The sequence below is a fragment of the Hyla sarda genome, chromosome 4 (assembly GCF_029499605.1).
Source record: "Hyla sarda isolate aHylSar1 chromosome 4, aHylSar1.hap1, whole genome shotgun sequence".
Classification (NCBI taxonomy): Eukaryota; Metazoa; Chordata; class Amphibia; order Anura; family Hylidae; genus Hyla; species Hyla sarda.
The window spans coordinates 174,701,412-174,723,343 of record NC_079192.1 but is presented as its reverse complement, the minus strand read 5'-3'; the positions used below and the strand labels follow the sequence as shown (position 1 = coordinate 174,723,343).

The 21,932-nt window shown below is 43.2% G+C and overlaps 1 protein-coding gene across 4 annotated transcripts in view; it reads right to left on the bottom strand.

The window, feature by feature from the left end:
* The window catches only part of MYO9A (myosin IXA), a 182,646-nt gene that overhangs the window by 124,729 nt on the left and 35,985 nt on the right, over positions 1 to 21,932 (bottom strand). For all 4 annotated transcript variants that reach the window (XM_056572794.1, XM_056572795.1, XM_056572797.1 and 1 more), the window contains exons 2-3: positions 13,600 to 14,505; positions 2,131 to 2,225 (exon numbers count right to left, since the gene is read on the bottom strand). In XM_056572794.1, coding sequence (XP_056428769.1) covers positions 2,131 to 2,225; positions 13,600 to 14,445 — 941 coding nt within the window. In that variant the 5' untranslated portion in view covers positions 14,446 to 14,505. The remainder of the gene's footprint in view (positions 1 to 2,130; positions 2,226 to 13,599; positions 14,506 to 21,932) is intronic.

Below are 21,932 nucleotides of genomic sequence, written 5' to 3'. Positions count from 1 at the left end.
TAGAATGTCATATAGTCAGATGAAACCAAAGTAGAACTTTTAGGTAAAAACTCAACTTGCCGTGTTTGGAGGAGTTGCATCCAAAGAACACCATACCTACTGTGAAGCATGGGGGTGGAAACATCATGCTTTGGGGCTGTTTTTCTGCTAAGGGACCAGAATGACTGATTCATGTAAAGGAAAGAAGAAATGGGGACATGTATCGTGAGATTTTGAGTGAAAACCTCCTTCCATCAACAAGGGCATTGAAGATGAAACGTGGCTGGGTCTTTCAGCATGACAATGATCCCAAACACACCGCCCGGGCAACAAAGGAATGGCTTCCTAAGAAGTATTTCAAGGTCCTGGAGTGGCCCAGCCAGTCTCCAGATCTCAACCCCATAGAAAACCTTTGGAGGGAGTTGAAAGTCTGTGTTTCCAAGCGACAGCCCCCAAAACATCACTGCTCTGGAGGAGATCTGCATGGAGGAATGGGCCAAAATACCAGCAACTGTCACGATGCCGGCTGGCAGGTAGTGGATCCTCTGTGCCAGAGAGGGATTGGCGTGGACCGTGCTAGTGGACCGGTTCTAAGTCACTACTGGTTTTCACCAGAGCCCGCCGCAAAGCGGGATGGTCTTGCTGCGGCGGTAGTGACCAGGTCGTATCCACTAGCAACGGCTCACCTCTCAGGCTGCTGAAGATAGGCGCGGTACAAGGGAGTAGACAGAAGCAAGGTCGGACGTAGCAGAAGGTCGGGGCAGGCAGCAAGGATCGTAGTCAGGGGCAACGGCAGGAGGTCTGGAACACAGGCTAGGAACACACAGGAAACGCTTTCACTGGCACAATGGCAACAAGATCCGGCAAGGAAGTGCAGGGGAAGTGAGGTGATATAGGGAAGTGCACAGGTGAAGACACTAATTGGAATCACTGCGCCAATCAGCGGCGCAGTGGCCCTTTAAATCGCAAAGACCCGGCGCGCGCGCGCCCTAGGGAGCGGGGCCGCGCGCGCCGGGACAGGACCGAGGGAGAGCGAGTCAGGTACGGGAGCCGGGGTGCGCATCGCGAGCGGGCGCTACCCGCATCGCGAATCGCATCCCGGCTGGAAGCGGAATCGCAGCGCCCCGGGTCAGTGGATCTGACCGGAGCGCTGCAGCGGGGAGAGTGTAGCGAGCGCTCCGGGGAGGAGCGGGGACCCGGAGCGCTCGGCGTAACAGCAACAGTGTGTGAAAATCCCTTGGAAAGAGTCAGCTAACCTATTCTACGGCAAAACACCAACACATTCAATGGCAAAATACATTCTACGGCAAAACACCGCCACTCACAAACCTCCTGCTAGTGGACAGCAGGGGAGTGCTGGAGCATGGAAGAGGTAAGGATACTGTCATGAGGGTACTTTATTATTTTACAGCTTCTTTCTTAAGCCACAAGAACAATATCAGTAAAACAGTATCATGTAACAGAAATCATGGTATACCTTAAGACAATCAAATACTTTATTTTCCTTTCCTTGCACTTTGAAGGGGGCAGCTTAGTTGTATAGCCAATAGCATAACCCTATCAAGGTATCATAATTATGTTCTCATCATATTAAAAGGTGGGTCAGAGAGACAGATTATCTTTAACCACTGAATATTGTGGAACAATGTTGGGAACTTCGCTCTCACAAGCTTACAGTGATAACACAATAACTAATGAAAGTCATTCTTTAAGGGGGTACTCCGGTGCTTAGACATCTTATCGCCTATCCCAGCTGCGGGACTCCCGCGATCAGGCATCTTATCCCCTATCCTTTGGATAGGGGATAAGAGGTCTAAGCACCGGAGTACCCCTTTAAGGCTAAGTTTCCACTTGTTTTTTTTTTCAGGCAGTTTTTGGAAAACTGCCACTGCAGTTTTTGAGCCAAAGCCAGAAGTGTATTCAAAAGGAATAGGACATATAAAGGAAGGACTTACACTTCTCCTCCCTTATGGATCCACTTCTGACTTTGGCTCAAAAACTGCAGTGGCAACTATCCACAAACTGACAGAAAAAAAACCAAGTGGAAACTTAGCCTAACAAACACAGGTATACGCACAAGGTAAATAAATTTACAATAATAAAAGTAGAGTCACAACCAACTACCACACTGCATTTGGCCGACTGTCTTACCCCCGCACTGTTCCTGTCTCATGATAGTTGACTTGGATGAATTTTCCAAATCGACTGGAATTGTTGTTCTGAGATGTCTTAGCGTTTCCAAAAGCCTAAAATGGACAATGATAAGAGGAAACAAATGAGAGAATTAAAGACCTTATGAGATTCTCAAAAATCACTATATGTAAGTACCCAAAGCACCTCACAAATGCAAAAACACTTGTTTCCTGAATACTAAGTATTCTTTATTGTGGTAGTGCAAAATAAATAGTGTAGCACAAAGGTAATCATTTCACCCCTCAATTGTCTCCTCCAAGACACAGACAATGCTTGGCAGAACCTTGAAGACAACTTGAAAGGAAGGGCAAACAAATGCAGTAAGATGTCCAGAATTATTGATTAAAAGTCATAACACAGGTAGTGTGAACAGTCACACATTTCAGACGTTGACACAGTTAGTCATGCTTAGAATACACAGTAATCTTTACACTTTAATAGAGGTCATGTGATGTATCAAGTGATATATACCTCATTGGCCACATTTACCGCATGAAAGAACAACGATGCATAACAAACAGATAACCAAATCACATATATGGTAATGACAATAATAATAATGGAAAATATATATCCGCACTTCACTCATAACTGTTGCAATCTGTCACGTTGAACAATCAGTCTGATACAGACCATAGACCATAGCAGCAAATCGTTAAATATTTTGGCACTGAGGCAGTGAAAGGGTGCTTTTCTTTAGCTAGGCTAGCAGAATCCCTCATCTGGTTGCTGATTAATAGGGAGGGAGTTGATTTAGCTAGGCCAGGAAGCATAGCCTGCACTCTCCCCAGACTGCAGGCAAGCTGCAAAGGAGAGGCACGGATCCTTGCAGGATACACACAGGGGGGGCTGTGAGTGACCCATACAGAGTAGACTGTGACGTCACCGTAACACGAGTGAAATACTCTTTCCCCAGTGCAAGGGACAGTTGGACGGGCCAGCTGAGGAGTACATAAGAAACCGTAAAGTGTTAACAGTGAGTAAGGTTGCAGGAATATATATTTTAATTTTGCAGGGATTAGCCCACCATTTGGCAGACAGTGACTGTGTTGCGTAGTTAGTGGCTAGACAGCCTAGGACTTTATTTTGGTTCCTGTGTTAGGATTTGTTTATCGTGCAACCTGTTTAACCCCATTAAGGACCAGGACAATTTTATTTTTGAATTTTCGTTTTTTCGTCCTCGCATTCTAAAAATCATAACTCTTTTATATTTTCATCTACAGACGAGTATGAGGGCTTGTTTTTTGTGCGACCAGTTATCCTTTGTAATGACATGAAATTTGACTCATTTTACCATAAAATGTATGGCGCAACCAAAAGAATACTATTTGTGTGGGGAAATTAAACAGAAAACCGCAACCGTACAATTTATGGTAAAAATGACATGTTCTTTATTCTGTGGGTTGTTGCACTTTAAAAAAATAAAATAAAAACGCAAACTTTTAAACCAAATTAGTACATTTAAAAATCCCTCTTTTTTGAGGGCGCAGCACTACGCAAATAGCGTAGGGCTAATGTAGGCAGCGATAGGAGCCTAGCGTTAGCCCTACGCTACTTGCGTAGTACTGCGCATGCGCAGAATAAATTCACTTTGGAGGAGTAGCCGACTCCGGGCTGGGAGGCCGGCACAGCCCGCAGTGACTCATGGGAACGATGAGTCACCGGGCGAAGATGGCGCCGGATCGCGAGGAAGACGCGGTCAAGCGTCATCAGAGGACCCAGCTTCCGGCCAGATGGAAAAGCGAGGAGAAGTCCGGGAAGAAGCCGACATTAACAACGTGAGTACATTACAATGTTATATAACTTTGATTCATGCTTCTTTTCCCCCCTAATAGGTTACCATCGGAGTACTCCTTTAAATGCCATGTACACTTGTAGCCTCACCCTTGTAGCGTTTTATTCTGTCGTCATGCGGTTTTAGATTAAAAAAAAAAAAAAGGGACCAATATGCTCATGGAATTTATACTGTGCATTCACTCATGGAGTTTATACTGTGCATTGGCTTATCGCATTTACATTGCTCATAAGCTGTGGCATTATATAGTTTCATACGCATTTACTGGTTATACGCTCATGGCTTTCATACATTGATGGCATTCATACTATTTATATGCTTATGGCACTTATACTGGTCACACGCCCTTAGTACTTAGACTATTTCTTACGCTCATGTAATCTATACTGTTCATACGCTCTTGAAATTCATACAGTTCCTACGCTCATGGCATTTATACTGTTTCTTATGCTCATGGCAGTTATATTATTCATGGCGTTTCATACTGTCCGTACGTTCATGGTATCTATACTGTTTATACGGTCCTGGTTTCATACTGTTATTATACTCATGGCATTTATACTGTTCAAACGCTCATGGCCTTCATACTGTTCATACACTCAATATTCACTGTTCATACGCTCATCGCATTTACACTGTTCACACGCTGTGGTGGTTATATTGTTCATACAGTCATGACATCTACAGTCATGGCCGTAAATGTTGGCACCCCTGAAATTTTTCAAGAAAATTAAGTATTTCTTACCTGGGGCAAGTAACAGGTGTGGGCAATATAAAAATCACACCTGAAAGCAGATAAAAAGGAGAGAAGTTCACTAAGTCTTTGCATTGTGTGTGTGTGTGTGTGCCACACTAAGAATGGACAACAGAAAGAGAAGAAAAGAACTGTCTGAGGACTTGAGAACCAAAATTGTGGAAAAATATTAATAATCTCAAGGTTACAAATCCATCTCCAGAGATCTAGATTTGCTTTTGTCCACAGTGCGCAACATTACAAGAAGTTTGCAACCCATGGCACTGTAGCTAATCTCCCTGGGAGTGGACAGAAGAGAAATATTGATGAAAGTGTCAACGCAAAATAGTCCAAATTGTTACGCTCTGCACTCCGGCCGCAAGGTCCGGCCATGAGCGCAATGTTCCGTCTGCTGTCGGGGCTGGGATTCACATCGCGGGACGCAGCCCGTCACTCACCTCGCTCCGCTGCCTTTGTGTCTCAGCTCCGGAGCGCACGTCCCCAACTCCTAGGGTGTGTGCACGCCGGAGCTCTGAATTTTAAAGGGCCAGTGCGCCCATAATTAGTGTTTGCACCTGAAACCACATTATAAGTTCCTGCACCTCCCACACTTCCCTTCCGGATCTTCAGTACCGCTAGCCAGAAATTAAGCGACCCTTTATAGCCTGTTAGCCTTACCCCTGTTTCCAGACCTTCCGCTACGTTATTAGACTCCGCACCTTTGCCGCTTGCCTTGACCTTCTGCTACGTTTGACTACACTACTGCCTTATCCTTCGGTGCCTCGCCTTGCCCAGCTACCTGTGTGGTCGAGCCGTGTCGGGGGTAGCGACCTTGGTGTCACTTGCCACAGCAAGCCCATCCTGCCTTGCGGCGGGCTCTGGTGAAGACCAGCTGCACCTTAGACTCCGCTCCCCGATACGGTTCAAGTCATCAGCCACACAGGTTAGAGGATCCACATCCAACTCCATTACAGCAAGATCCGGCCATGGATCCCGCTGGGGTTCCTCTGCCTGATAGTCCGAATCTCGCTTCCATCGTGGCGCTCCAGTCACAGCAGTTGGCCCAGCAGGCACAGCAATTTAGCCAGGTATTCGCCATGATGCAGCAGTTGCTAACTGCACAGCAACAACCACCACAACTACAACCTCCTCCTGCTCTGGTGGCCCCTCCCACTCCTGCAGTCGTCTCCAGATCAAGACTCAGTCTGCCTCTTCCTGAGAAATATGAGGGGGATCCCAAGTCCTGTCGTGGTTTCGTTACTCAGTGCTCCATGCACATTTAACTCATGGTGGATGACTTCCCTACGGAAGTAGCAAAGGTGGCCTTCATCCTCAGTCTTTTAACTGGAAGGGCTTTGGCTTGGGCAACACCACGCAGTGATGCCCTCACAACCAATCTCCAGGCGTTTCTCACCGAATTTCGGGTGTCTTTGAAGAACCTGCTTGAGCTTCCTCCGCTGAGTCTTACTCAGGGCAACTCCTCTGTGAGCAAGTATGCCATTCGGTTTCATACCCTCGCATCGGAGTTAGCATGGAATGATGAAGCTCTTTGCACCACCTTCAAAAGAGGATTATCAAGTCATATCAAGGATGTCCTCGCTGCCCGGGAATTGCCATCTAATCCCGGATTGATATCAGTTTCTCAGAGTGACGTGAGGAACTACGCCAAAAAGAGTCTGCACGACCTCGGCGCTTTCCTCGTCTGGCACCTGTCCTCCAGCAGCCACTGCAACCTTCTACGTTGCCTCCCGCAGTGGAGGCTATGCAGGTGGATCGGTCTCGCCTGACCCCGCAGGAAAGAACTCGCCGGCGAACTGAGAATCTGTGCTTATACTACGCCAGTGCAGATCACTTCCTAAAAGATTGTCCTCTGCGTCCTCAGTCACAGGGAAACGCTCGCACCAAGGGTTCGTGGGAGAGGCTTCCCTAGGTATGAATATCACCTCTCCACGCTTAAATATGTGACGTTTCGCATTTGCACGCTTCTTCCGGCTCACTGTGAGCCGGAAGAAGCATGCAAACGCGAAACGTCGCTCCAGCTGTGAATGTGCCTGTGTGAGTCCCATGCACCCTTGATTTGGAATAAAGACACTGTGGAACTGAGTGAGTAGCCGTCCCTTTCTTTCTCACTTGTTTGGATCCCAACAAGTTATCCGCAGTTCTGGACTGGCCACAACCTACTGGTCTGAAAGCGATTCAGCACTTCCTTTGCCAATTACTATAGGCAATTCATTCCTCACTATTCCACTCTGGTTGCCCCCATCGTTGCACTCACCAAGAAGGCTGCTAATCCAAAAGTCTGGACTCCGGAGGCTGAAGAAGCATTCAAACAGTTAAAGTCCGCCTTTGCATCAGCTCCTGTTCTATCTAGACCCGATCCTAACAAACCATTTATCTTGTAAGTGGATGCTTCTTCAGTTGGAGCAAGTGCAGTGTTAACACAAAAGTCTACTAAGGGGAAAACTTTAACCTGTGTATTTTTCTCTAAAACCTTCTCCCCTGAGAAAAAAAACCTATACCATCGGAGATCATGAGCTCTTGGCCATTAAGTTGGCGTTAGAAGAATGGCGTCACCTCTTGGAAGGCTCTGTACATCCGGTCACTATTTATTCAGACCACAAAAACTTGCTCTATCTTCAGACAGCCCATCGTCTCAACTCACAGCAGGCCTGGTGGTCTTTATTTTTCTCCAGATTCGACTTCTACATCCACTTCCGTCCTGCGGAAAAGAATTTACGAGCATGCGCCCTTTCCAGGTCCTCTGATGTGCATGACCATGAATCTCCTCCACAGCATATTATTTCTTCTGAACGTCTAATCTCTGCAGCACTTGCAAGTCTTCAGCATCTGCCTCCCGGAAAGACTTACGTATCTCCCCGTTTGAAGCTCTGAGTCTTGAAATGGGGACATTCTCCTCTTCTGGACGGCCATCCTGGTATTTGTAAATCCCTACAGCTCATCTTCAGACAATACTGGTGGCCTACCTTAAAACGGGATGTCGTTGATTTTGTCTGGTCCTGACCAGTCTGTGCTTGGGACAAGACCCCTCATTCCAAACCAGCGGGACTTCCTCATTTTGTACTGTTACCCAGACTTTCCTCAGTACCACAGACTGCTAAGCTTTTTCTTCAGCATATCTTTTGCTTACACAGACTTCCTTCCCATATAGTATCTGACCGAGGTGTCCAATTTGTCTCTAAATTCTGGCGGGCCCTGTGCTCACGCCTTTAAGTTAAGCTGGATTTTTCCTCGGCTTACAAACCTCAATCTAATGGACAGGTTCAGAGGGTGAATCAGATCTTGGGAGACTATCTACGCCATTTCAATTCTGCTGGGTTTATCTGCTTCCCTGGGTAGAGTTTTCCTTGCGGCGGGCTCTGGTGAAGACCAGCGGCACCTTAGACTCCGCTCCCAGATACAGTCCGAGTCATCAGCCACACAGGTTAGAGGATCCACATCCAGCTCCATTACACAGATGGTGGATAAGCAGCCTTAAACAAGTTCCAAATATATTCAAGCTGTCCTGCAGGTTCAGAGAGCATCAGTGTTAGCGCGAACTATCCGTTGACATTTAAATGAAATGAACCGCTTTGGCAGGAGACTCAGGAGGACCCCACTGCTGACACAGAGACATAAAAAAGCAAGATGACATTTTGCCAAAATTAACTTGAGCAAGCCAAAATCCTTCTGGGAAAACATCTTGTGGACAGATGAGACCAAGATAGAGCTTTTTGGTAAAGCACATCCTTTTACTGTTTACCGAAAACGGAATGAGGCCTACAAAGAAAAGAACACAGTACCTACAGTGAAATATGGTGGAGGTTCAATGATGTTTTGGGGTTATTTTGCTGCCTCTGGCACTGGGTGCCAATACACATAAAGGGAATAAACATGTGCATAGCAAAACATGTTACTGCAATCCTTTTCTGTGAGAAATACTTAATTTTCTAGAAAAATTTCAGGTGTCCCAACATTTACGGCCATGACTGTATACCTGTTCATACTCTCATGCCTTTTATACTGTTCATATAGTTATGGCATTTATAGTGTCCGTATGCTGGTGGCATTTATACTGGCCATACGCGCATAGTATTTATACCGTTCATACGTTCATGGCATCTATACTGCTCATACGCTCATGGCATTCATGCTGTTCATACGCTCATAAGATTCATACTGTTTTTCTTATGTTCAGGGCATTTATACTGCTCACACGTTCATGGCATTCATACTGTTCATATACTCATAGGGGGAGATTTATTAAAACCTGTCAAGAGGAAAAATTGCTGAGTTGCCCATAGCAACCAATCAGATTGCTTCTTTCCTTTTTTTCACAGGCCTCTTTATAAATGAAAGAAACGATCTGATTGGTTGCTATGGGCAACTCAGCAACTTTTCCTCTGGACGGATTTTGATAAATCTTCCCCATAATATTCACCTGTTCACATGCTGTGGTGTTCATACGGTCATGACATCTATACTGTTCATACGCTCATGCCATTTATACATTCATATAGTTATGGCATTTATGCTGTCCATATGCTGTGTCATTTATACTGTCCATATGCTGGTGGCATTTATACTGCCCATACGCACATAGTATTTATATTGTTCTTACGTTCATGCCATCTATACTGTTCATACATTCATGGCATCTATACTGCTCATACGCTCATGGCATTCATACTGTTTTTCTTACATTCAGGGCATTTATACTGCTCATATCTTCATCGTATTATTACTGTTCATAAAGTCATTGCATTTATTCTGTCTATAGTTTTGTGGCATTTATACTGGGCATATGCCCATAGTATTTATACTGTTCTCACGCTCATGCCATCTATATTTGTTAATATGTTCATGGCATTTATCCTGCTTATACGCTCATGGCTTTCATACTGTTGATACGCTCATAATATTTACACTGTTCATAAGTTCAGGGCATTTATACTGCTCACATTTTCATGGCATTCATATTGTTCATACGCAAATAATATTCACACTGTTCGCTTATGGCATTTATACGGTTTCATACGTTCATGGCATTTATACCGTTCATGGCATTTATATTGGTCATATGCTTTTAGCATTTACATACGTTCATGGCATTTATACTGCTTATACGCTCATGGCATTTATACTATTCATACGCTCACGACATTAGTACTGTTCGTACGTTCATAGCACACTGTTTATAAGCTAATTGCATTTACACTGTTTATAAGCCAATTGTGTTTATATTATTTCATACACGCATGGCATTTTTACTGTTCATACGCTCTCATGGTTCGTACATTCATAGCATTTAGGCTGCAAAAAACGGCACATACACGTATAGTTTATACTGTGCTTACACTTATAGTAGTTCTGCTGTACATACGATCCAAGCTGTTCAAGGTACTATGCTCGTATCATTTATACGGTATTTGCTCATATGATTCACGGTACATATGTGCATGGGTTTATATGGTTCTTACATCCATAGCATTCATACTGGATTGTTACGGAACATAACTGGATAGCTTATATTCCAGGCATTCATGCAATTTATGTTACTATACTGTGAGTTTTGATAGCAGTTTGTGTTTTTTACACTGTGCAGTCCCACACAGCGTTTATACAGTACAAAAGGTGCTTAGCTTACATATCACTTATAAGTCCATAATTTTACTGTGCATGCTAGCATACTTTTAACCACGTCATAACATCTATACGTCAAATAGCATACTTACACTACTGTAGTTGTCACGCCACACATGTGTCCGACATTTTTTTAATCACGTGTATGTTTCCAGTTGTGTAGTCATGTCTGTTAGTTTTAGAGGAAGTTCCGGGTATTTATTATTATTACAGCTGATTGTTATACTTACTAACAACACCATTTGTATCACATACATCACCAAGTCAGTCGCACTCATTTGCTAGCATTTAGAGCAGCTTCTCATGTTAAACTAAGCTTCTACTTCACAACCTTTTCCAAGGGTATGCACTTAGTAATCTTAATAGTTTTTGACATCATGGTATTCGACATGCCTGCCATGTCTGCAGGGGCACACACGTAGTAGTTTACTATCACTGACATGTCTTCAGAATCACGTCTCATAAGCGGTGGTATACCCATCATGCTTTCCTCGTGTGCGTGAGGGGGGCACTGTGTAGCTATTGTTACCGACTCGCTTTTCAAAGCTATAACCTCACGACACATAAGCACTTGTATACCCGTCATACCTGCCTCGTCTGCAGGGGGATGCACTGAGTAGTTATTGTTACTGACACATCTTCAGAGCAACAACATCATGACATATAGGTGGTTGTTTACCTTTTATACCTGCCACATCTGCAGGCACGATGGTTATGCAAAGACCTGTCACTTCTACAGGCACGATGGTTATGAAAAGACCCATCATGTCTACAGGTACGATGGTTACGCAAAGACCTGTAACATCTACAGGCATGATGGTTACGAAAAGACCAGTCATGTCTACAGGCATGATGGCGATGAAGGGATCGTTCACTCGCAGCGGGATGTCACTCCAGGAGACCAGTTTTGAGTCGTAAGCTTGGCAGTTTAACGTATGGTTTAGTCCTCACGTAAGGTACTTATTCGAGTGTAATTTGGTTTATAAGCAACATGTCGCCACTAGATTACCACCAAAGGTCTGTCATGTAGTTTTGTTATTTTGTATCATTTTGCTAACAGTTTATTTTTGCCTCTTAATAGCAGGGACTTGGATAGCTTTAGATTATGCTGGTTTCACTCTTGCCATCAGGTCATAAGTAAGTATGTTAAAGATGCATATATCAGTTAGTATGTCAGCATGGTTCTGTTTCAGTGCCGGCTAGTTTCTTTCAGAGTGGGCGTGACTTACCATAGCTCCTGGGTACTAGGCATCGATAACTAGGACAGCTAGTTGGCAGATTCTACTTTTCTGTCTCTCAAGTTAGTCTACAAATGGGTTTTGTGTTAGTTATTGTGATATTGGTTTATGATTATGAATTATGTTATTTATCTTACCAGGTTGACTTTTTGCCCTCCGTCGTAGTTATGGGCACAAATCTGACCGCTTTGTTAAGTTTTAATGTTTTCCCATACAGGTTTGTGAGTATCGTTGCAATCACAAGCACGAGTGTGAAGCCCCTATCAGGCTGTATTTGTGCGAGAGGAGTGAGTATATTTGCCCACACACACACACACACACACACACACACACACAAGGCAGGGTGTTAAGGAGTTGTGCGTAGGGGGTGGGGGTATATAATGACATTTTGCAGACCCCTCCCAACCCTCCTTTTTTCAATTTATCCATTACAGGGCATGTCCTCTAAAGCCTTGCCCAATGTCGCGGTTATGGGCACATATCTGACCGCTTTGTTAAGTTTAATGTTTTCTCATACAGGTGTGAGTACCGTTGTAATCACGAGCACGAGTGTGAAGCCCCGAGCACAAATTATAAATATATATATGTTGAAAATTGGCACCATGTTAGCATTAGAAATATAGGAGATAAGTGTAATGGTGATTATACCTTTATTGGGTGTATAAGGTTGCAAGCTTTCAAGACCTCTTTAGGGTGCGCATTCACACAACGTTTTCTTTATACGGTCACCGGACCCGGCCCACATCTCGATCATTTGGTCGACCAGACTCAGATAGTGACTCCGGTCAGCTTATTTTTGCACTGTATGCGGTTTTGTGGCCGGACTGAAAACCATGGTATGCTGCGGTTTTCAGTCCAGCAACAAACCAGGATATGGTGCAAAAATGAGCCGACAGGAGTCACTATCTGACTCCGGGTGGCTCATTCCAATAAATGAGATGCGGGCTGGGTCCGGTGAATTTATGTCACGTTACCACTTGGCCGGTCAGCAAAGTGTGATCACCTCTGACATTTCCAGAGGTTAACTGTAGTATCCATCTCTTTACACCAACACTGATAAAAGAACTAAGTTGATCTTATTTGCTTTCTATTTGTAAATATGCATGCTGTAAATGTTCCTCTCAGATAGCCAATAAAGGTATCATCACTGCTACACTTACCTTTTATATAATTATATATGTAATAAAAACTTTTCACACTACCAATCTGCTCAGTTTCTCCTGATAATATCCATCAGATTATATTTATTTTACATACTACATGCAGATCAGGCATATGGTAGGTTCCCTTTAAATGGAATACAAAATAATTATTTTGGCACTTTTTGTTTTTAGTACTACATTTGTGCCAAAGCCTATAAAACATGTCACTGTGTACTCAAACACTCCTATAAACTAGAAGAAGCAAACATATTACTACTAAGAAGCAGTTAGCCAGGGGCATTATGCCTTTAGTTCAGGCTCTGACATACTATTATATTATGTTGCTTCCTTATGCCTATTGCAGCATTCTGTTGCCTCAAATCACTTTAGACTCTTGTCTTCGATACCTTCTCCACTAGCATTAACCATATACATGCTCCTCTATAACCACTCTATAGTTGAGTAACTTAATGTGAAGCATGACTAGGAACTGGAAGGCTATAAAAAATGTAAATTTCTTGTTTTCAATAAATATAAGGATTCCAGTCCTTAAAGTTATATGCTTAAAAAGAACGCCAGCATCAGCAGTTATATCGCAATACACCACCACAATCAAGTCCCACAGCCAAAGTCGCTGTGGAGCCCCAGACTTAAAGGTAGAGTTTTTGTGAATGTGTGAGCACACATTTACATGTGTTTGTGGAGTACAGTAAAAGAATGCACATAAGTGAATAAATGAAACAAATGGTAAACAAATTTCATTAATTTTTGAAACTGCATTGAATTAAAAAAACGAAAAAAAAAAAAAAGGGGGGAAAACATATACAGTGCTATGCTCCATATGTTTGCAACATGGTTTGATACAGATAGTATCCTTACCTCCAGCACAGGTCCAGCACCAAGAATTATCTGTTCCACTCCACTAGCATATCCCTTCTGGCTAAGAGCAGTCAAATGATGTATAAGAAAGTTTGTGCTTTGAGTCTTTCCAGAGCCTGTTTCCCCAGAAATCACAATGCACTGGTTACACTGACGACGGAGCATAGCATGGTAAGCAGCATCTGCCACTGCATATATGTGAGGCTCCCGGTCTCCCAGCCTTCGGTTATCATACATCTTCACATATTTAGGGTTGTAGATTGGTAAGAAACGGAATGGGTTAACTGCTACCAAAATACTTCCAACATAAGTGTAGATCTTCTCTTGTCGGAATCGTGTTCTAAGAGTCTCAAGCAATGTCCTCTCACTTAGATCAGGCAATCCACATAGGTCTTCACATTCCGGTCCCTGTTCCTGAGGAAGGAAACCCCTCTCAACCATGCGCCTGCGCTCTTCTGTCACTTTTAGCCAAGACTGGAGACTGCCATAGTGGATAGAGCCATCCACATTTTTTTCCCTCAGGAGAAATCGATAGTCCTCTCCAGACCCACGAGCCTCTAAGGCAAGTCTGGGCCACAGCATCATGCGCTGCACAGGACAGTCAGTAGGGTTAAGGATCCACTCTTCTCCACCAAACTCCTTGACCTCAGCCAGTACATAGCACTTGGCTCTGTCCAAGCGCAGTGCCGTAATGACAGCATCAATGACATCAGCAGCTGTGGTGTGCCAGCGAGCGGGCACTGGACAGTAGATGACATCTGGGGAGATGCTGCCGGGATAAACCTGCAGAGTGAAGTCTTCATCCAGCAGGCGGCGTCGCCCACTGCCACCCCCCACCTCTGACATGGCAGCACTCCGTGTCCCATCAGAAGGAGTATGGACGGTTCCCCGTCAGTGGGGGGACACCTGTAAAACACAATTGGGAAAACAATAAAATTACATGAGGTTAGAAATTACAGCTCTAGCAAGAACCTTTTTAACAAGTAAACTTTTTAATAAGTATGTATTGCAAACGCAAAAATGTAAAAAAAAAATTTAAAAAAATAAATGAATCATTTTTGTTTTGCAATGTACAATTCTGGGTGGAATAACACAAGAGAAACAAGAAAAACCAAGACAAGCACTTCCTAATATTGAGGCATTGCCTCTGGTAGTCTAGTCAGTCAATAGGTACTTCTCATACTATGCATAAAGACGATTCATGTAAACGAGAGGTTAATTCAGGATATACTTAGAATAAAGACCAGGGAATACCAAGACAATGACCTGTCCTATTCTATTGTGACACGTGTGAAGATTTTTTCCCATTGTTCTTGGTTTGCAACAAATATTAGATTTTTCTTAAGTGGGGAGACACTGCAGCTTGTCGTTTCAACACGGAAAGTGCCACAGACATACGATCACTAAAAGAAACTTTTGAGCATTGTGCTAAAACTAGAGCCAGTCAGAGATATTCTTTACCTCACAGCCTTTTCTTGCATGCCAATAAGCTAACTTACTTTACTCTTCATCGTACAGGCCCCATACACAACAGTTCAGAACTACTTCATTGTTCGATGGTCATTCACTATGAATGCTACCGGGTGACGCATCAGGTATCTCTGTTCAGGATCACTGAACCAGTAGGTTAATTTAGTTTACAAATAACCTACTAAGAATGCACCAAATGAATCAGAGTGCACGGACCAACAGATACAGCAGAATTGAATGTATTACTAAAGTCTAGGACTGCATTTTGTGTATAATGATAAGTATCTCAGCTTATGGAGTAGGTGAACAATTAAAATACTATAAACATTACTAGAACATGCTATGATGAAATTTTGGGTAGGCAGGCGGCAAAGCAGCTAGAAGGGGGGGCACAAATTCAATGGGAAATAAAAAAAAATTACCAACTGTTGCAGCACTTAGACACTTATTCCTGCTGCTGGCCGCTGGCATCTCTTATTGCCATTTTTATCCGTAAGCAATTACTTACACTGCAGACTTGATCGCTATTGTCAATGGCAGTAAGGCATACCTGAAAAAGGATGGTGCTAGAACTAGCTAGCGTCCTATCACCTTCCTGACTGTCACTGAAGTTGACTATTTAGAGGTAAATTATCACACACCAAAGATAGTCTCATACCATGTTGCTTGAAATGGGCACTGTCGGATACAAAAACTTATTATATGTTGTACATCTTACCAAAAATTAACCTCTGATATACTTCATTAGAAAATGTAATTTCCTTTTTATAGAAATCATGGCTTATAATATCATGCCTATGTCCAAGCTGCAGCACAGGCATGGACAAAGTCCAGTAAGTGAGGGTGGGCTAGCACTACTCTGTGCTCTCTCCTGTCTCATAGGACTCCTCTGTGCTCTCTCCTGTCTGATAGTACTCCTCTGGGCTCTCTCCTGTCTGCTAGCAGTCCTCTCTGCTCTCTCCTGTCTGATAGCACTCCTCTGTGCTCTCTCCTGTCTGATAGTAGTCCTCTCTGCTCTCTCCTGTCTGATAGTACTCCTCTCTGCTCTCTCCTGTCTGATAGTACTCCTCTGTGCTCTCTCCTGTCTGATAGCACTCCTCTGTGCTCTCCTGTCTGATAGTACTCCTCTGTGCTCTCCTGTCTGATAGCACTCCTCTGTGTTCTCTCCTGTCTGATAGTATTCCTCTGTGCTCTCTCCTGTCTGATAGGACTCCTCTGTGCTCTTGCCTGTCTGACAGGACTGCTCTGTGCTCTCGCCTGTCTGACAGGACTCCTCTGTGCATGCTTCTGTCCTATTAGACAGGAGAGAGCACAGAGTAGTGCTAGCCCACCCTCACTTACTGGACTTTGTCCATGCCTGTGCTTCAGCTTGGACAAACCCATGATTTTATAAGCCATGATTTCTATAAAAAGGAAATAACATTTTCTTATGAAATATATTGGAAAGGTTTTAGAATCTGACAGGGTCCATTTAAGGATAGGAAACAAAGCATTTTTTTTTATTTATATACCCTAAAGATGGCACTGGGGGGCATGGATGACTGGGACCGCAATACGTTGTTCTAGCAGCCCTGGGTCACACAGTTACTTTTATCCAGCATGAGCAATCCCTGCATATGTTCATTATTTAGGCTATGTTCCCCATGCCTACGGATTTCAATGAGATTCCGCAGTCCCATTAAAGATGTTCTCCACTGGAAAAAAAAATGTATTAAATCAACTGGTGCCAGAAAGTTAAACAGATTTGTAAACTACTTCTATTACTACTTATTAGCTGCTGTATGATCCACAGGAAGTTCTTTTCTTTTTGAATTTCCTTTCTGTCTGACCACAGCGCTCTCTGCTGACACATCTGTCCATGTCAGGCACTGTGAAGAGCAGGATAGGTTTTCTATGGGGATTTGCTCCTACTCTGGACAGTTCCTAAAATGGACAGAGGTGTCAGCAGAGAACACTGTGGTCAGGCAGAAAGGAAATTCAAAAAGCAAAGAACTTCTGTGGATCATACAGCAGCTGATAAGTACTGGAAGGATAAAGATTTTTAAATGAAAGTGATTTACAAATCTAATGAAAAAAGTAGGAATTCAGCTCACCTGATTCAGCGTGTGCACGGCCAGCCTCTGGATACTAGACATAAATCAAGGAAGGGTGGAGCCAGCACTGTGTAAAAAAGGTACTTCTTTATTGTAATCCAAGTTAAAAGTCCATGGAAGGCAAGGAACAAATAAGGACAACAGTGCTGGCTCCACCCTTCCTTGATTTTTGACTGGCACCAGTTGATTTAATAAAAAGTGTTTTCCAGTGGAGTACCACTTTAATTCCCCAAAAATACAAGACACAGAAATTCCACCGTAAAATCAGCCACAATTCCCATCAGCAAGCTTTGCTGAATGGAATTTTTGCAAAATTGCGTAAAATCTGCGGTGTGAACATACCCTTAGACCATTGGCTTCTCCTCTGCTTGTTATAAATGCTGGGCAAGTGCATTGTAATCTACATTCTAACTGGGAAGAAAAGACGCATTGCAAGTTCTGCACAACACTATTATTATCCGGACAGTCTGAACTACTCCATTTCTAAATAGTAACTAAATAGTAATAAGCCAGATATAGGAAGTGAAACATATTTAGGAAGTTCATATTTGGTCAGTATTTGGTTTCGAAAGGGAAAGGTGCACTTGGTTAGACATATTTATGAGGTTGTGTAGTATAAGTAGTAAAAAGAATCCCTGACAGATAGTACAGTGATCCCTCAACTTACAATGGCCTCAACATACAATGGTCTTTTTCTGGACCATTGTAAGTTGAAACCAGACTCAACATACAATGTACAGACAGTCCAGATCTGTGAAACGTGTCAATGGCCGGAAGATCTGACCAATCAGAATGGGCAATTTACTGGCAAAACACCTGTATTACTGAAGCGTATGCACTGACTGATGTCTGGTAGCACCCCCTACAGTACAGAGAGGTACTACATGTTCTGTACTCTTTACCTGTATTACTGAAGTGCCTGCACTGACTGGTGTCTGGTAGTGCCCCCTACAGTACAGAGAGGTACTACATGTTCTGTACTCTGTATTACTGAAGTGCCTGCACTGACTGGTGTCTGGTAGCGCCCCCTACAGTAAAGGAAGGTATTACATGTTCTGTACACTTTACCTGTACCAGGGTTAGCTGCTCCTTTGGACACCAGGTGAGGGCGACTCCATGTTACTTTTTTAGGACATTGCGTGTTCTGTACAGGAACCCGAAGAAGCTCCTGTCCTCTACATAGACCAGCGTTTCCCAACTAGGGGTCCTCCAGCTGTTGCAAAGCTACAACTCCCAGCATGCCCGGACAGCCTTTGGCTGTCCGGGCATGCTGGGAGTTTTAGTTTTGCAAAAGCTGGAGGCTCCCTGCTTGGGAAAAACTGACATAGACAGTGATTTACCGCTCCCAGCAGATCTTTCTTACTTTTATATATATATATATATATATATATATAAGGACTTGCTTCATCTATATTAGTTATCTACTTATTTTTCTTTCATTCTCACTTTTTCCTATTTTTGGATGACATTTTGGTGCCTTTAGAACCAATTACCAGGTTTCCATAGAGTTCTGGTCTCAACATACAACGGTTTCAACATACAATGGTCGTCCTGGAACCAATTAATATTGTAACTTGAGGGACCACTGTATTTGGGATCAGTTTTACTACAGACAAACATTGTTGACCTACAGCAGTTCTGTTAATTCTAAAAAGGTAAGTGAATGGGAATCCAAGTCAAACATCATTCAGACATTGGAATCAATACTCACTATGATAACCTTTTCTCCTCACACACAGTTAAAGTATTGAATAGGTCCAAAGTGCTCTGTGTACAGTTCCCAGGATGTAGACTTCACAGGTATCAAGGTGTGAACAAACATGGGCGTACGTCAGAGAGAACAATGGCCTCTAAAACACAGTATTTATAATGTGATTTCAAAGGGTCAATGCTGCAATACCTGATGTGTATGGTAAATATACCCTTAATGCATCGCTGCCCCAGTCCTGAAATAACCAGGCCCTGACATTTTTCCCAAATACTACCCACTGAATGGACGGCTATCTGACATATATGTGACCTCTCCAATGGATGATACCAGAGTATATTCACTAGAGATGAGCAAACTTACAGTAAATTCGATTCGTCACGAACTTCTCGGCTCGGCAGTTGATGACTTATCCTGCATACATGATTCAGGTTTCAGGTGCTTCCGTGGGCTAGAAAAGGTGGATACAGTACTAGGAGACTCTTTCCTAGGACTGTATCCACCTTTTCCAGCCCACCGGAGCACCTGAAAGCTGAACTCATTTATGCAGGAAAAGAACTGCCGAGCGGAGAAGTTTGTGACGAATCAAATTTACTGTAAGTTCGCTCATCTCTAATATTCACCTGTAGTAACCTTGCACTTCAAATGGTACAAGAGGCCATGAAAAGACAGGAAAAAAATCAGCTACTTGTGAAAAAGACATAAGAAATGGATGGCACACTATACACAATGGTCCGGCCATGTGCTTGGAGACAAACCTTTAGTGTACAATATGCAAAATGTCTAGTGACCAGTAATGTGGCTAGTGGATTTATTGTAGTTACAGCCGAAGGTTAAAAAAGGAGGAAAATCCATCAAGTTCCACCCTCCTTGAAACAACTTACATAATTCAACGATACATTATTTATAACCCTCAATACCACCTGTCATTAAAGAGGAATTTAGCCTTTTCTAAAAAGTGCACTCCATTGGCCAGCGCTCGTAAGTAAACGCCCCTCGTGACATCACAACCACGGCCCCACAAAGCAAGTCTATGGGAGGAGGTATGACGGTCGTCACGCCCCCTCCAATTTACTTGCATTGAGGGGGCTTGGCTGTGATGTCACAAGGGGCGTGGCCGACCCCCACAGCGCGAAAATAGCTTTCAGTCCATTTACTTCCGAACGATGGCCAGTGGAGTGCACTTTTAATGGCATATACAATGACAGCCTTATTACCCCTTAGTGTAGAGGATTCCATTGCTTTCTACTCTAACTCCTTGCAGAATTTCCTCAGTGTAAACATACTTTTACACCAGATTTTTGTCACCACCATTGAATGAGGATTAACTCCACTCATTTTTACCAGTCGCAACAAGAGAATATCACCTCTATGGCCACATTTCCAAATGTTGATGAACACGTGCCACTGAAACCACTCCCTCATGTGTTCACCAATGGGATTGCATGGCCATTGGGAACCGCATGGGGGCGTGATTTAATTTATCACTTATCTAGAGGAGAAAAAATTTATTCGATTGGCACACCTGTTAGGTAAAACTATTGAAAAGATTTGGGCCTAAAACAGAATTAGGAAAAAAAAGGTATATAAGAGTAGTGGCATAAATCTTCCCTCTTTGTTGTTTCTAGGATCTACTCCACATTATCAAATATCATATCCTTTTTGTTCCCACAAAGGCAAAAGATAATTGTATAATGAAAAGAAAAAGGTGGTTGCGGCTACGTTCATATAGTATTTTGATCAGGATTTTAATCAGGATTTTTAACCAAACTAGGTGTTTAATCAGTTTAATCAACACAGAAAAAGGTGACACTACTTTTATTTTTTTATCTCTTTCGGTTTCATTCCCGGTTTTGGTTAAAAACACTAAGAAAAATCCTGTCCAAATATGTGTGAACAAAGCAAATTTCATATACATGCTTTGCTGGTTTGTACTACAACAGAAGTCGGGAATAGGACCGCAAGGACTGTATCGCCATCCTCATAGAAAGCAATGCATTTCAAAGCAGATCTACCAAAAGAATAAACATGTTCAACAATGGGAGGCTGCTGTCCCGAAATTTCTGAGGGGAATTTACCACAGAAATTCCATCATGTGAACCTGGCCTTCCTAAAATCAGGCCCTCTTATAAGCAAGACTACATTGCTAAAACCATTACGATAAATTTATTGCATTGAAAACTCAAATAGAGAAAGAAAACAAAAATAGTCGTACAACAACAACTTGCACCATGATGCTAGGCTCCCAGCAAAATGTATTAAACTAACAAGTCGTTATTGTATGATCCTGGAGTGCAAGCCCACTAACCACGTCATGGCCACCTGTAAGTATCGGGTCCCCAACATCCCTAGTATAACATGGTGCTGCACTGAGCGGCGACCACCACTGCCGCAACACCAGTGCCCATGGGGGGGGGGGGGGGGGGGGTGGAACGACTCACTGGCAGAGCAACCCAAATGCCGCCTAACCTGTCCAGTGTCTTTGGGGTGGTGCAGCCCCTGGACTGGTTGAGTGGCATTGGGGCTGCTATGCCAGTGGGTTGTTGCCGCTGTGGGCACTGGTGTTGTGGTGGTGGTGGTCCTGGTCAGTGCTACAGCATTTTATGCTAGGGATGTTAGGGACCCGCTACTTACAGGTGGCCGTGACATAGCTAGCGGCGTGCACATCATGATCCTCAAGTACACTAATGACCTGTTAGTTTAATACATTTTTCTGAGAAGCCTAGGATCATGGTGCAAGTTGTAGATGTGCAGCCATGTCGGGTTTTTTTCTCTATTTGAATTCAGAAATGTAACACACATGGTTTAATTTCTTCTAAAGAAATTAAGGAAATCCTCCTAGTAGGTTTCTTTTTACATATTTTTTCCCCCCACCATAGAGATAAATTGATAAAAACAGAAAAGGTTTAATCACGTAATGGTAAAACGAAAGCAGTTCTCAGCTGCATACTGGATTTTTAAAATCCCATTCACTAAAACAAACCAGTAAAACGGCCCAAAGAATAGAATTGGAATATAGGAATGTAGCCCTAGGGAAATGAGTAAGTAATTATTCCCTAATA